The 16,375-nt window shown below is 41.7% G+C and overlaps 1 protein-coding gene across 1 annotated transcript in view; it reads left to right on the top strand.

The window, feature by feature from the left end:
* LOC139746957 (putative pre-mRNA-splicing factor ATP-dependent RNA helicase PRP1) overlaps window positions 1–16,375 on the top strand; it is a 53,873-nt gene that overhangs the window by 29,370 nt on the left and 8,128 nt on the right. The window contains exons 8-10 of the mRNA XM_071658655.1: window positions 5,705–5,876; window positions 11,547–11,675; window positions 12,427–12,549. Of these exons, the coding sequence (XP_071514756.1) occupies window positions 5,705–5,876; window positions 11,547–11,675; window positions 12,427–12,549 (424 nt within the window). The remainder of the gene's footprint in view (window positions 1–5,704; window positions 5,877–11,546; window positions 11,676–12,426; window positions 12,550–16,375) is intronic.

The raw sequence follows: 16,375 nt of genomic DNA, 5'->3' as shown, positions 1-16,375 counted from the left end.
ACACCTTCATATACATGAACTTCCACACACGCACATGTACACACCTTTACACTTCATTGTATACATACATGTACATACACAGACTTGTACACATTCATACATGCTGCCCCCATCCATTCCCGCCGCTTACACTTCATCGTATACAGACATATACATACACAGACATGTACACATTCATGCATGGTGCCCCCATCCATTCCCGCTGCACATTCTCCCTAACCCTCTCACTTCGCACACCACCATGACCAAAACACTCTATATCTGCTACTCTGTCATCAAACACATTTAACAAACCTTCAAAATACCCACTCCATCTCCCTCTCACTTCACCACTTCTTGTTATTACCTCCCCATCAGCCCCCTTCACCAATTTTACTACTTGTTATTACCTCCCCATTACCCCATTACCCTTCACCAATGTTCCCATTTGTTTGTCTTACACACTTTATTTACCTCCTTCCAAAACATCTTTTTATTCTCCCTTAAATTTAATGATTCTCACCCCAGCTCTCATTTGCCCTCTTTTTCACTTCTTGCACCTTTCCCTTGACCTCTTACCTCTTTCTGTTATACGTCTCCCAGTCATTTGCACTATTGCCCTCCAAAAATCGTCCAAATGCCTCTCTCTTCTCTTTCACTAACAATCTTACTTCTTCACCCCACCACCTACTACCTTTTCTAATCAGCCCACCTCCCATGCTTCTCATGCCATAGCATCTTTTGCACAAGCCATCACTGCTTCCCTAAATACTTCCCATTCCTCCCCCACTCCCCTTATGTCATTTGCTCTCATCTTTTTCCATTCTGCACTTAATCTCTCCTGGTACTTCTTCACACAAGTCTCCTTTCCAAGCTCACTTACTCTCACCACCTTCTTCACCCCAACAGTCTCTCTTCTTTTATGAAAACCTTTACATATCTTCACCTTTGCCTCCACAAGATAATGATCAGACATCCCTCCAGTTACCCTTCTCAGCACATTAGCATCCAAAAGTCTCTTTCACACGTTTATCACAACACGTAATCCAATAACGCTCTCTGGCCATCTCTCCTACTTACATATGTATACTTATGTATATCTCTCTTTTTAAACCAGGTATTCCCAATCAGTAGTCCTTTTTCAGCAAACAGATCTACAAGCTCTTCACCATTTCCATTTACAACACCAGTTATACCCTCAGCTGCCACATTACTCACCTTTGCATTCAAATCACCCATCACTATAACCCGGTTTCATGCATCAAAGCTGCTAACACACTTACTCAGTTGCTCCCAAAACACTTGCCTCTCATAATCTTTCTTCTCATGACCAGGTGCATAGGCACCAATAATCACCCATCTCTCTCCATCCACTTTCAGTTTTACCTATATCAATCTAGAGTTTACTTTCTTACACTCTATCCATACTCCCACAACTCCTGCTTCAGGAGTAATGCTACTCCTTCCTTTGCTCTTGTCCTCTCACCAACTCCTGACTTTACTCCCAAGACATTTCCAAACCACTCTTTCCCCTTTACCCTTGAGCTTCGTTTCACTCAGAGCCAAAACGTCCAGGTTCCTTTCCTCAAACATACTATCTATCTATCCTTTTTTCTCATCTTGTTTACATCCACACACATTTAGACACCCCCAATCTGAGCCTTTGAGGAGGATGAGCACTCCCTGCATGACTCCTCCTTCTGTTTCCCCTTTTAGAAAGTTGAAATACAAGGAGGGAAGGGTTTCTAGCCCCCACTCCCGTCACCTTTAGTCGCCTTCCATGACAGGTGGGGAATGCGTGGGAAGTATTCTTTCTCCCCTATCCCCAGGGATAGGAGAGCTAGTCATATTTCTTTCCTCATATTTGGTGAATATTGCTTTTCTTGTCAATCCATTCTCTTGCTTTATGTGTTTACCATGTCTGTCCATGTCATGTATGGGTCTGAGGATATTATTACATTAAATATCTGAGGCTACTCACAGTATCAGAAATAATGTGGCATAGATCCTAACACAACTGCCAATGGTAGCTACCATCCTAATTTGCAATTGCAAGGGACTTTTTGTGTGCTGGTGCTAAAAGTTCACTTAATGGTTCACTTTGTAACACATGTTCTTAGCTAGATTTTAGTAACTGCACTGTAGCCAGGTCTCTTGGCATGAGTATGTCTGTGGCCAAGTGATGGACCCTTGTCCTCCACATCAGGTCAGTCCATGTTCACATTTTGCGCAGCAGTGCTGGGTCAAGCCCACCACAAGCGTGTCCTTAAGACTTTCCTCAACTGGGACCCTGACTAGTGCCCTACAGGTGCTTGAACCCAAACAGGTGCTCAATCCAGCCAGGTGCTTGACTCACCCAGGTGCTCGATCCAAACAGGTGCTCAACCCAAACAGCTGTTTGACCCTACCATCTTCCCTGAATTTCCAAGTGGATGTTGAATGCTATTCCCCTGGGCTGGGTAACTGTCTCCAAGGAAATAGGTTCTCAGTACTCACTGGCACTCAGTAAGTCATCTGTGTACTGCGTGACACTTTTCCACACTCACTGCATTTTTGTGGTGTCATTATTTGAAACAGCATCACTGCATGTTCTTATTTGAGCGCCTGAAATAATAAACATTTGCACTTGGCTTAATTCTGTACAGGAACTGCTATTAACGAGAACATGTCCCTTATGAGTTTAACAATTTAATCTCTATAAGTAACCTACAGCTGTACTTGTGATACATGTCGTGGGTTACTTTATGTGCTAATCCTTGCATTATTCTTACGATATAGTACTTTGCTCCTTACTAGCTAAACAATCATACAGGTTCGACAAATATGACAACACTGGTTACCATCTGGTTCCTTGTCATCCCCCCGTCTGTGTTTATTCTGTCTGATATAGACGTGGCCGTGCACTCAATCAGATCTCTCTTTGTTCAACGTGTCTACACTGTTACAAATATATATTATATTTTTATCATACTTGATTGCCGTTTCCTGTGTCAGCGAGGCAGCACCAGGAAACAGACGAAGAATGGCCCATCCAATCATATTCACATGTGTATATACATGGATGCCCATACGTGGTCATATACATATACGTATATACATACATATACGTATATGCATAGTGCCATTGTACAAAGGCAAAGGGGATAAGAGTGAGTGCTCAAATTACAGAGGTATAAGTTTGTTGAGTATTCCTGGTAAATTATGTGGGAGGGTATTGATTGAGAGGGTGAAGGCATGTACAGAGCATCAGATTGGGGAAGAGCAGTGTGGTTTCAGAAGTGGTAGAGGATGTGTGGATCAGGTGTTTGCTTTGAAGAATGTATTTGAGAAATACTTAGAAAAGCAAATGGATTTGTATGTAGCATTTATGAATCTGGAGAAGGCATATGATAGAGTTGATAGAGATGCTCTGTGGAAGGTATTAAGAATATATGGTGTGGGAGGCAAGTTGTTAGAAGCAGTGAAAAGTTTTTATCGAGGATGTAAGGCATATGTACGTGTAGGAAGAGAGGAAAGTGATTGGTTCTCAGTGAATGTAGGTTTGCGGCAGGGGTGTGTGATGTCTCCATGGTTGTTTAATTTGTGTATGGATGGAGTTGTTAGGGAGGTGAATGCAAGAGTTTTGGAAAGAGGGGCAAGTATGAAGTCTGTTGGGGATGAGAGAGCTTGGGAAGTGAGTCAGTTGTTGTTCGCTGATGATACAGCGCTGGTGGCTGATTCATGTGAGAAACTGCAGAAGCTGGTGACTGAGTTTGGTAAAGTGTGTGAAAGAAGAAAGTTAAGAGTAAATGTGAATAAGAGCAAGGTAATTAGGTACAGTAGGGTTGAGGGTCAAGTCAATTGGGAGGTAAGTTTGAATGGAGCAAAACTGGAGGAAGTGAAGTGTTTTAGATATCTTGGAGTGGATCTGGCAGCAGATGGAACCATGGAAGCGGAAGTGGATCATAGGGTAGGGGAGGAAGCGAAAATCCTGGGAGCCTTGAAGAATGCGTGGAAGTCGAGAACATTATCTCGGAAAGCAAAAATGGGTATGTTTGAAGGGATAGTGGTTCCAACAATGTTGTATGGTTGCGAGGCGTGGGCTATGGATAGAGTTGTGCGCAGGAGGATGGATGTGCTGGAAATGAGATGTTTGAGGACAATGTGTGGTGTGAGGTGGTTTGATCGAGTAAGTAACGTAAGGGTAAGAGAGATGTGTGGAAATAAAAAGAGCGTGGTTGAGAGAGCAGAAGAGGGTGTTTTGAAATGGTTTGGGCACATGGAGAGAATGAGTGAGGAAAGATTGACCAAGAGGATATATGTCGGAGATGGAGGGAGCGAGGAGAAGTGGGAGACCAAATTGGAGGTGGAAAGATGGAGCGAAAAAGATTTTGTGTGATTGGGGCCTGAACATGCAGGAGGGTGGAAGAAGGGCAAGGAATAGAGTGAATTGGATCGATGTGGTATACCGGGGTTGACGTGCTGTCAGTGGATTGAATCAGGGCATGTGAAGTGTCTGGGGTAAACCATGGAAAGCTGTGTAGGTATGTATATTTGCGTGTGTGGATGTATGTATATACATGTGTATGGGGGTGGGCTGGGCCATTTCTTTCATCTGTTTCCTTGCGCTACCTCGCAAACGTGGGAGACAGCGACAAAGCAAAAAAAAATATATATATATATACATAAATGCTCATATGTGGTCATATACATACATATACATATCAACATATACACATATATACATACATTTGCATACACAGACATACATTTGCATACACAGACATACATATATACTTTCTTTCTTTCATTCATACTATTCGCCATTTCCCGCATTAGCGAGGTAGCGTTGAGAACAGAGGACTGGGCCCTTGAGGGAATATCCTCACCTGGGCCCCTTCTCTGTTCCCTCTTTTGGAAAAAAAAAAAAGTGAGAGGGGAGGATTTCCAGCCCCCTGCTCCCTCCCCTTTTAGTCGCCTTCTACGACACGCAGGGAATACGTGGGAAGTATTCTTTCTCCCCTATCCCCAGGGATATATACACATGTACATATTCATACTTGCTTGCCTTCATCCATTCTTGGCACTACCCCACCCCACAGTAAACAGCTTCGCTACCCTCTGTGTGTGTGGGAGCAGATGTGGCCTTTCCTAGTCCCCTGATCCTTTCTTCACTTCTATCCTTACAACTCTGCCATTCATTATTCTATTAAGGGACCTATTGACTAAATAGCCTGTACTGCTTTCCCTTTTATCTCTCCCTCCGTATCATCATATCACTTGCTCTTGGTATTTCAGCCTATTCTTATGTTTCTAGAGTTGTGCAGCACCTGGCTGATGTTTATGCAGCCATACGGTTAAATGAAATTTTTGTTGATCCAGATGCTTTATGCTTCTAAAATGTCATTACATTATTAACTGAAAGCTGAGGGAAAATGTTGGATTTAGTGGTGCCTGACAGTAAGTATGATTTTTTACCAACACCAGTTTTGTATGTTAGAGTGAGAATTAGAACGAGGAGGTGGAGCAAAGTAAGGGAGCATAGGAGAATACATAATATACTAATCTGTAAACCATATTAGCCTTATAAATTCAGGTAAGTTATGAAGGGTCTCATTTAGATAACTGAAAATTTGAGGGGAATGACTTTAGATAACTAGATATATTTTAATGTTTTCAGCTGTTTGGTGTTAACATTGCTTGCGGCATGTTATTAAACGTAGGACATATCTGGTTTTCTCCACAGGACAATACATATCCAGAGATTTTACGCTCTAATCTTGGATCAGTGGTACTACAGCTGAAGAAGCTGGGTATTGATGACTTAGTTCACTTTGATTTCATGGATCCACCAGCTCCTGAAACACTTATGAGGGCGCTAGAACTTCTTAACTATCTTGCAGCTCTTGATGATGATGGTGAGTATTTGAGCAACTGTTGATATGGTTAGAAAAATATCTGTGTAATGCATTTTTTTTTATCCCTGGGGATAGATGAAAAAGAGTATTCACAAGTATCTGCTGTGTGTCACTCAAAGTGAATGAGAAGGGTTGGAGCAGGAGGCAAGAAATTCTACCCTTTTCTATGATCTCTTTGTAAAAGTAAGAACGTAATGAGCAAAGACAGGAATGTTTGATGACACTTCTTATAAGGGAAAGGCAAGCAAAGAAAATTGTAAAGGCATGTAAAGGTGTGTACATTGGCCAGAATGGTAAAATTGTAACTGAAAGATGCTGTTGGCATGGTCATTTAGTATGCAGGGATGACTGCTAAACACTGTCATAAAAACGATCAACCTGTTGACCTTAACAACCCAGTCACATTGTGCCGCTCTTCTGATTATGCTACCCATAACATCATTGAACCAAAGAACTTTGATTTGTCCCTAGGCAACTTTAGAGCACATCCTATCATCAACCAAATCATTATAAAAGAATTATCAAGAAAGAATAACATAAGAAAAATAGTCAAACACACATCTTGTTGCCCAGGCCAACCCCCACCACACAATCCCCCTTAACTAGTGTCGTCTTGAATGGCAGAGGTGAGACTATTTTTGTGGTGGTGGTGAGAGTTAAATAACTATGAATTGTTTTTACTTGATGAGGCAGATTGTCTCTGTGAAACCTGTTGTGCTGTAAGTATAGAAAGTTACATGTAAAATGAAGACTTCTGAATTGCGAGATATATTTGATTAAGTTTATTTGGGGAGCTGGAGGGATGTCTGATCATTATCTTATGGAGGCGAAGGTGAAGATTTGTAGAGGGTTTCAGATAGGAAGAGAGAATGTTGGGGTGAAGATTGTGGTGAAAGTAAGTGAGCTTGGAAAGGAGACTTTTGTAAGAAAGTGCCAGGAGAGATTGGGTGCAGAATGGCAAAAGGTGAGAGCAAAGGACATAAGGGGAGTGGGGAAGGAATGGGATGTATTTAGGGAAGCAGTGATGGCTTGCGCAAAAGATGCCTGTGGCATGAGAAAGGTGGGAGGTGGGCAGATTAGAAAGGGTAGTGAATGATGGGGTGAAGTAAGAGTGTTAGTGAAAGAGAGGAGAAAGGCATTGGGATGATTTTTGCAGAGAAGTAGTGCAAATGACTGGAAGGTGTATAACAGAAAGTGGCAGGAGGTCAAGAAAAAGGTGCAAGAGGTGAAAAGAGGGCAAATGAGAGTTGGGGTGAGAGCGTATCATTAGATTTTAGGGAGAATAAGATGTTTTGGAAGGAGGTAAATAAAGTATGTAAGACAAGAGAACAAATGAGAACATTGGTGAAGGGGGCTAATGGGGAGGTAATAACAAGTAGTGGTGAAGTGAGGAGATGGAGTGAGTAATTGGAAGGTTTGTTGAATGTGTTTGATGATAGAGTGGCAGATGTTGGGTATTTTGGTCGAGGTGGTGTGCGAAGTAAGAGGTCAGGGAGAAGGATTTGGTAAACTGAGAAGAGGTAATGAAAGCTTTGCGGAAGATGAAAGCCGGCAAGGTGTCGGAATTCATTATAAAAGGCTGTGACTGTGTTGTTGATTGGTTGGTAAGGATATTCATTGTATGTATGGCTCATGGTGAAGTGCCTGAGGATTGGCAGAATGCATGCATAGTGCCATTGTACAAAGGCAAAGGGGACAAGGGTGAGTGTTCAAATTATAGAGGTATAAGTTTGTTGAGTATTCCTGGGAAATTATATGGGAGGGTATTGATTGAGAGGGTAAAGGCATGTACAGAGCATCAGACTTGGGAAGAGCAGTGTGGTTTCAGAAGTGGTTGAGGATGTGTGGATCAGGTGTTTGCTTTGAAGAATGTATGTAAGAAATACTTAGAAAAACAGATAGATTTGTATGTAGCATTTTTGGATCTGGAGAAGGCATATGATAGGGTTGATATAGATGCTTTGTGGAAGGTATTAAGAGTATATGGTGTGGGAGGGAAGTTGCTAAAAGCAGTGAAAAGTTTTTATGAAGGATGTAAGGCATGTGTATGAGTAGGAAGAGAGGAAAGTGATTGGTTCCCAGTGAATGTCAGTTTGCAGCAGCTGTGGGTGATGTCTCCATGGTTGTTTAATTTGTTAATGGATGGGGTTGTTAGGGAAATGAATGCAAGAGTATTGGAGAGAGGGGCAAGTATGCAGTCTGTTGTGGATGAGAGGGCTTGGGAAGTGAGTCAGTTGTTGTTTGCTGATGATGCAGTGCTGGTAGTTGATTTGGATGAGAAACTGCATACCTCGGTAACTGAGTTTGGTAAAGTGTGTGAAATAAGAAAGCTGAGAGTAAATGTGAATAAGAGCAAGTTTATTAGGTTCAGTACGGGTTGAGAGACAAGTTAATAGGGAGATGTGTTTGAATGGAGAAAAAGTGGAGGAAGTAAAGTGTTTTAGGTAACTCGGAGTGAATTTAGCAGTGGACAGAACCATGGAAGCAGAAGTGAGTCACAGGGTAAGGGAAGGGCAAAGGTTCTGGGAGCGTTGAAGAATGTGTGGAAGGCGAGAACTTTATCTTGTAGAGCAAAAATGGTTATGTTTGAAGGAATATTGGTTCCAGCAATGTTATGTGGTATTGAGGCATGGGCTATTGATAGGGGTGTGAGGAAGAGGGTGAATGTGTTAGAAATGAAATGTTTGAGGACAATATATGGTGTGAGGTGGTTTGGTCGAGTAAGCATTGAAAGGGTAAGAGAGATGTGTGGTGGTAGAAAGAGTGTGGTTAAGAGAGCAGAAGAGGGTGTGTTGAAATGGTTTGGTCACATGGAGAGAATGAGTGAGGAAAGATTGACAAAGAGGATATATGTGCCAGAGGTAGAAGGAAAGAGGAGAAGCAGGAGACCAAATTGGAGGTGGAAGGATGGAGTGAAAAAGATTTTGAGCAATCGGGGCCTGAAGTTACAGGAGGGTGAAAGGTTTGCAAGGAATAGAGTCAATTGGAACAGTGTTGTATACCGGGGTGGATGTGCTGACAGTGGATTTAACCAGGGCATGTGAAGCATCTGAGGTAAACCATGGAAAGTTTTGTGGGGCCTGGATGTGGAAAAGGAGCTGTGGTTTTGGTGCATTACACGTGACAGCTAGAGGCTGAGTGTGAATGAATTTGGCCTTTTTTGTCTTAGCGCTACCTCACAGATGTGCATGCGTGGAGGGGGGATGCTATTTCATGTGTGGTGGGGTGGCGATGGGAATGTGTGAAGGCAGCAAGTATGAATATGTACGTGTGTCTGTGTATGTATACATTGAAATGTATAGGTATGTATATATGTGTGCGTGTGGGCGTTTATGTATATACACATGTATGTGGATGGGTTAGACCATTCTTTCATGTTTACTTGCGCTATCTCACTAACGCGGCAGATGTTGATTAAGTATAATAAGTGAATATTATTTTACTTATTTGCCGTTTCCTGTGTCAGTAAGGTAGTGCCAGGAAACAGATGAAGAAAGACCCATCCTTTCATATACACACACATATACATACACCCCATACACATACATATACATACACAGCCATATACATATATGTTCATATTCATACTCGCTTGCCTTCATCCATTCCTGGCACCACCCTGCCCCACAGGAAACAACTTTGCCACCCCCTCTGCATCAGCAAGGTAGCTCCAGGTAAACAAACAGAAAAGGCCACATTCATTCCCACTCAGTTCTCTAGCTGTCATGTGTAATGCACCAAAACCAGAACTCCCTATCCACATCCAGGTCCCACAGACCTTTCCATGGTTTACCTGAGATGTTTCTCATGCCTTGGTTCAGTCCATTGACAGCACATTGACCCTGCTATTCTACATTGTTCCAGTTCACTGAATCCCTTGCATGCCTGTCACCCCCCTGAATGTTCTGGTCCCAACCACTCAAAATCTCTCACTCTATCCTTCCTCCTCCAATTTGGTCTCCTGCTTCTTGTTCCCTCCACTTGTCATATATATCCTCTCTGTCAACCTCAAGTCACTCATTCTCTCCTTATGTCCAAACCATTTCAATGCATCCTCTTCTGCTCTTTCACCCACACTCTTTTTGATACCAGACATCTCACTTTTATGAAAAATGCACAGCTAAGTAGTTTTGCAGTAAGCATAGACATCTGTTTAGTGAGCCAGCTCCTTTGTGGTTGTCAAGTTGCACTCCTCTGACCTATTTAGCTGTCTTTTTCTGCCTCACTAACATGGACTACTGGCATTCTGTCCACAAACATACAATTTCTCTTCATGATACGTAACACTTGACAACACTTAACTCACGCAACTCATTCTTTGTAACTCTAGATTTTCCTGCAATGAGCAATATGTGCTGGCCATGCCTTTTATAGCAAAATGGAAGGAGCATTCAGGGGTGTATCTATGGTAGGAGCATTCGGGGCATATCTAGGGGAAATAGCACCTATGATAAGCACTGAAATTGTGCCCCTGGCTTGATTAAAAATGTACATACAGTGGATGTTTATAAAAATGTATACAGTGTAATTATAAACTGTTGAAGAGTTAGGGCATACTTGAATTGGTATAAACTCTTAAAAGACTCCGATTTATTTGATCAAAATTGTAATGTAGAAGCGGTAATGCAACTGATAGTAGCAAAATATTACTATAGTTGAAAAGTAGGCAAGTTTCTTTTTTATTTCACAGTACCAAACTGTTAAAAATGTCAATAGGGTAGTGTATGTTAAAAAACAAACCTGTTGGGTAGGTTCCCCCTTCAAGTGGTGCCCAGGGCACCTGCCCTACCTGCCATACCCTAGATATGCCTCTAGGAGCATTAGATAGAAGTAGTAGGTAGGAACACTTAGCCAGGAGCATTAGATAGAAGTAGTCATTAGGAACATTGGGAATGAGCCTTGGCAAACACTGCAACAGACTTGCCCTCTGCCAGTGGCTGTTAAGGGTAAGGAACAAAAGGCTAAGAAGTGGCACTGGAGTTCTAAGTTATAGTCTTTGTTGTTGTGACCATCCCTTTGAAGGAATTCCAGTTGGAACAAGTGTCAGAGTTATAGATGGATAAATAGAAGTATAAAGGATCCTTTGTTTGTTGAACTAGGAATTAGTCACTGTTTTTAGGAGTTCCTTCATAAGTATAGGCATTTGTAGGTCAGACATTTGTATGCTGGGTACCTCCAGTACTCCACAGTGAACCCAGTTCTCACTTGTGAGTATTATCTAAAGGCCTCTCTCATGAAACACAAACTCTTAGAAGTACATAGTACTGAAAATGAACACAGTGGTACTTTAAGAACAGGAAACCCATTGCCATTACTAGCGTTAAACTTAATTTCACAGAGTTACTATGAAAACTTGAAAACAAACACAAAGATACTTGATGAACTACAAGAACAGGGTTCCCCCCCAGCTCACCTTTTTGTGGTTGGGAAGATTTCTAGGACTGTGCATTGGAGACATAATTGTCTCCTTTGTAAAGTCCAGAAATGAAACAGAAATTGACATAAATAGCAAGGATACAATTGGTCTGAAGGAATAGATAAGTCTCAGGGCAACAAGAGTGTAAAATTCTCTGCTTAAGCATTTATTGATTGGTGATTACTCATTGTCACTGCCTCATATCTTGCTCAGACATTATCATTATTCCAGTTTTTATCCTACTTTTTATGCAGGTAATTTGACAGAACTTGGCGCAATTATGGCTGAGTTTCCACTAGATCCCCAGCTGGCAAAGATGGTTATTGCCTCCTGTGATTTTAACTGCTCCAATGAGATCCTGTCCATCACTGCTATGCTCTCAGGTTAGTTGCGAAAGGTAATCTGTGCTGTTGTTTTTTAATTAGATTCAGTTCTTGTGCATCATAAATTGATAAAATGCATACTGGATTTGGTAAAGATATACTGGAATAAAATTCTAGATACACAGCCTTCCAGTTAGACCTTTACTTTGATTAGTAGAATCAGTTCCATCTTGAAGGAATATGTGACTGTTAAGGTAGCATGTTATAATTTTTATGTAGCTATATATATATAAATATATATATATATATATATATATATATATATTTTTTTTTTTAAATTTCAAAAAGAACTGTTGAGAAAGCTTTTTGATATCAGATTCAGAAGTGCTGGATATGATGTACACCATATAACAACACACCTGACATAAGGGTGTCATTAAAATGAGCAGCGCTGTCTTAGAACCACATCCATCCGTCGTTCCTCCCAAGGTAAAAATTGTTGATCTGAAGATTGATTGTTATAAGAAGCTTGAAGATGCCCCATGAAGAATTGTGGCAACTTTTCTCCCAAACAAGCTCTTTGAGTTTGCTGGCCCTGTAGGATTGCTTATGGTGGGAAGGTTGGAGGCTGTGGTTCTAATCTGGTGTAGCTCCCCTAGGTGGCTGAAGTAAAGTGTTGAGCAAGCCAGGAGGGGCGGTGCCCTTCGCCTTGTGAGGAGGGTGAGGCTTAATGTTTGGGCCGTACCCTCCCTCTCCCGCCGTCATGCGCGGCTGTGGTGGGGCCGGGTCGGTTTCCCAATTCTCGCTACAGTACCCCAGTGCTTTGTGCGCCCTAATGAGGCTAAGAAGGCTGCAGACGAGGCAAAGATGAGATTCGCACACATAGATGGGGACCACCTCACGCTGCTGAACGTCTATCATGCCTTTAAACAGAGTAAGTATGTCATGATTGTATTTACAGTGACATTGTAGTGAATTGAATATTTGTAAGTATAGATGTGACTATGATTCACTTTGAATCATAGGGTGGGGGAGGGGGCGAAAATCCTGGGAGCCTTGAAGAATGTGTGGAAGTCGACAACTTTATCTCCAAAAGCAAAAATGGCTATGTTTGAAGGAATAGTGGTTCCAACAATGTTGTATGGTTGCGAGGCGTGGGCTATGGATAAAGTTGTGCGCAGGATGGTGGATGTGCTAGAAATGAGTTGTTTGAGGAAAATATGTGGTGTGAGGTGGTTTGATCGAGTAAGTAATGTAAGGGTAAGAGAGATGTGTGGAAATATAAAGAGCGTGGTTGAGAGAGCAGAAGAGGGTGTTTTGAAATTGTTTGGGCACATGGAGAGAATGAGTGAGGAAAGATTGACCAAGAGGATATATGTGTCGGAGGTGGAGGGAATGAGGAGAAGTGGGAGACCAAATTGGAGGTGGAAAGATGGAGTGAAAAAGATTTTGAGTGATCAGGGCCTGAACATGCAGGAGGGTGAAAGGTGGGCAAGGAATAGAGTGAATTGGATCGATGTGTTATACCGTGGTCGACGTGCTGTCAGTGAATTGAATCAGGGCATGTGAAGCGTCTGGGGTAAACCATGGAAAGTTCTGTGGGGCCTGGGTGTGGAAAGGGAGCTGTGGTTTCGAGCATAATTCCATGACAGCTAGAGACTGAGTGTGAACGAATGGGGCCTTTGTTGTCTTTTCCTAGCGCTACCTCGCACACATGAGGGGGGAAGGGGATGTTATTCCATGTGTGGCGAGGTGGCGATGGGAATGAATAAAGGCAGACAGTATGAATTATGTACATGTGTATATATGTATATGTCTGTGTGTGTATATATATGTGTACATTGAGATGTATAGGTATGTATATTTGCGTGTGTGGACGTGTATGTATATACATGTGTATGGGGGTGGGTTGGGCCATTTCTTTCGTCTGTTTCCTTGCGCTACCTCGCAAACGCGGGAGACAGCGACAAAGCAAAATAAATAAATAAATAAATAATAGATGTGACTGTTATGATGTGGTAGCATATTGATCAAGGCTAACTATGATCATTAGTTGAGAACATGGATGAATATAAGATGCTGTATAGCATGGTCTGAGACTTCTAATTAAGAAATTGTACTGAAGAAAGTTGTGTGAAGAAAATGAAAATTAAACAAACTTTGTTGCAAGACTGTATGGGTGTGAAAATGTAGTCATTTTGAGTTAAAGAAAGTAATGCTAAAGCAAAGCCTTGTGTGTTAAGCAAAAAAAGAATGTATGAAAATTATTATTCCTGGAAAATGATATTCTTCTATGCCTGACTTCTTTTCCTGGCTTAACAAGGAGCAAAGAAACATGGCCTCATACTTACACATTCACTGTAGCAGTCATGCATGATGTATGAAAGCAGACCCGGCCATATATATCTATGTCCCACACACTGTTTCATGGTTTATCTTGGTTGCTTTTTTTGTGCCTGTGTTAATCTCTTCGACAGCACATCACCCTCGTCATCAATACAGTTTGTTTTGTCCCATGTACACCTTTTACTCTTCTAAATGTTTAAGTCTTGATAATCCCAAAGCCTCTTTCATTCCATCCTTCCATTTTCATGTTCTCTTCCTTCTTACTCCATCTGCTTCTGACATGTAGATCCTCTTAATCAGTTAGTCTTTGCTCATTCTCTCCCTAAATTGAAACCATTTCAACACACTTGTGTTCAGCTCTCTCTTCTAGCGTTGTTACTCATATGATCAAATTGCCTCAGTTTGTATCATTCTCTGGGATTTAATTTACAGTTGGTAGATATCCAGCAACTAGGGAGATATATTATTACTGCTTCCTACCTGGGTATTGGGAGGGATAGTGATTGCTACATAGTGAGGCAGCACTTCAGTGGTTGTTAGGTTATACTCCTTTGACCCAGGTAGCTGGCTTCTCTTTCTGCCTCACCCAAATGTGGACTACTGGCATTCTGTCCACAAACATAGAATCTCTCCTTGTCTTACATAACAGTTAACAACACTTAACAACACAATCAAGATTTTTGTGTGGTGAACGCTATGCGCTAGCCCTACCTTTTGGCAAAATGGTAGGAGCAGTAGATAGAAGTTGTAGGTGGGAAAATTTAGGCAGGAGCAACAGGTAGAAGTAGTTGGTAGGAGCATTAGGTAGAAGTAGTCGCTAGGAACATTATGTAGAAGGCTCTGCAAACACTGTCCTAGAGTTGCCCTCTCTCAGTGTCCTGCAAAAGAAAGAATTTAAGGATAGGATGGAGGACTGGAGAACTTTTGGGAGCTAGATTGTGAAGCACATGGAATCTGGAAGGCTAAGAAGCGGCACTGGAGTTCATTAGTTATAGAGATTTTATTACCCTGTCCACCTCCCCTCAGGGAGTCCCAGTTGGAACAGATGTCAGAGATATAGATAGATAGATTCACTCTTTTCATTAACATTCATGTGCTTCAATACACTCAGGATCTTATTTCTTTTTCCCATCCTGTGACTCTCTTCAACCCTCTTGGTTTCCTTTGCTGTCATGCTTGCACTTCCAGGTCCTCCTTCAAATTGAATTGCAAACCATCCTTTCTTCGTTTATCTGCTGCATCTCATCACGATGTTTTTGTTCACTTGTACTGTCAAAACACACATCTCACACTACAAAATGTTATTTGCTTCTGGAGTTTTTCTTTAAAGTACACCCTCAGAGTTGTGTTATGTTATTTGCAAACAATGCCTCATCTCCTCTGCCCTTTACCCCAGCAAAGGTCTTAAGACCTTTGCATTCACTAGCCTCATCACTGTGTCCACAAACAGATTAAACAGCCACAGACACACATTCTTGAAATAGACCCACTCTTGCTGAGAACCACTCAACCTTTTTCCCTTCCTCCCCTAACACATTCCTTGTTGCCCTAGTAAAAACTCCTATCTGCATTTCTCAACTTTCTGGGTACCTCATATATTCCTAACACCTTCTGTAAGGCCTCTCTTTGAGCCTTTTAATGGCCTTTCTCCAGATTGATAAATGCCTTATACAGTTATCTTTTTTGAAGTATTTCCCTTATAATTTCTTTACAGGAAACACCTGGTCCAAACACCCTATACTTACTTCTTTTGGAGAGACAGTGTTCCTCCCCAATCAGATGTTTTGTGCACATCAACACTCTCCCATACACCTAACTCAGTATGATAATTCGTTTGCATGTAGTATGACGAATTGGAATGAGTAAAGTAATGAGGGGATGCATGAGAGATTTGGTATGACAGGATGTGCAAAGGGAATGAATTGGTATAGTGGGTGAAGTGTAATACTGTAAGGTGGTTTGGGCATGTGGAGAGAATGCAGTTTGGGGAGTTTACAAGGAGAGTGTATCATAGTACAATTTAAGGGGTGGTTGTGAGAGGGAGACCTCCTGTGACCTGGGGAAATAGAATGAAGAGCACTGATGTGAGAGAAAAGGGGGAAGAAAGCATGGAATGGTGTATGTGAGGGAGACATGTAAGGACAAGGATAAGTGTAGACCTGATTGCCATGGCCATCCCCTTGATGGAGGGAACAGTTGTTAGAGGTATAGATAGACAGAGATAGCTAGATTATTCATAGTTAGTAAAGTGTAGGAATATGTTTTAGTATCTGCTTGGAATTGCAGTATATTTGTCTTATTTACAGGTCATTTCCCAAAGGGAAATTCAAATAGACGAAGACTTGTGATACAACTTATTATTTTCATAGTTAAGTATCTCCAAGTAACATCGATTTGTGATGGAAAGGCTTTCG

This window comes from Panulirus ornatus, chromosome 66 (assembly GCF_036320965.1).
Source record: "Panulirus ornatus isolate Po-2019 chromosome 66, ASM3632096v1, whole genome shotgun sequence".
NCBI classification, from domain to species: domain Eukaryota; kingdom Metazoa; phylum Arthropoda; class Malacostraca; order Decapoda; family Palinuridae; genus Panulirus; species Panulirus ornatus.
This window is presented reverse-complemented; position numbering and strand designations above follow the sequence as displayed.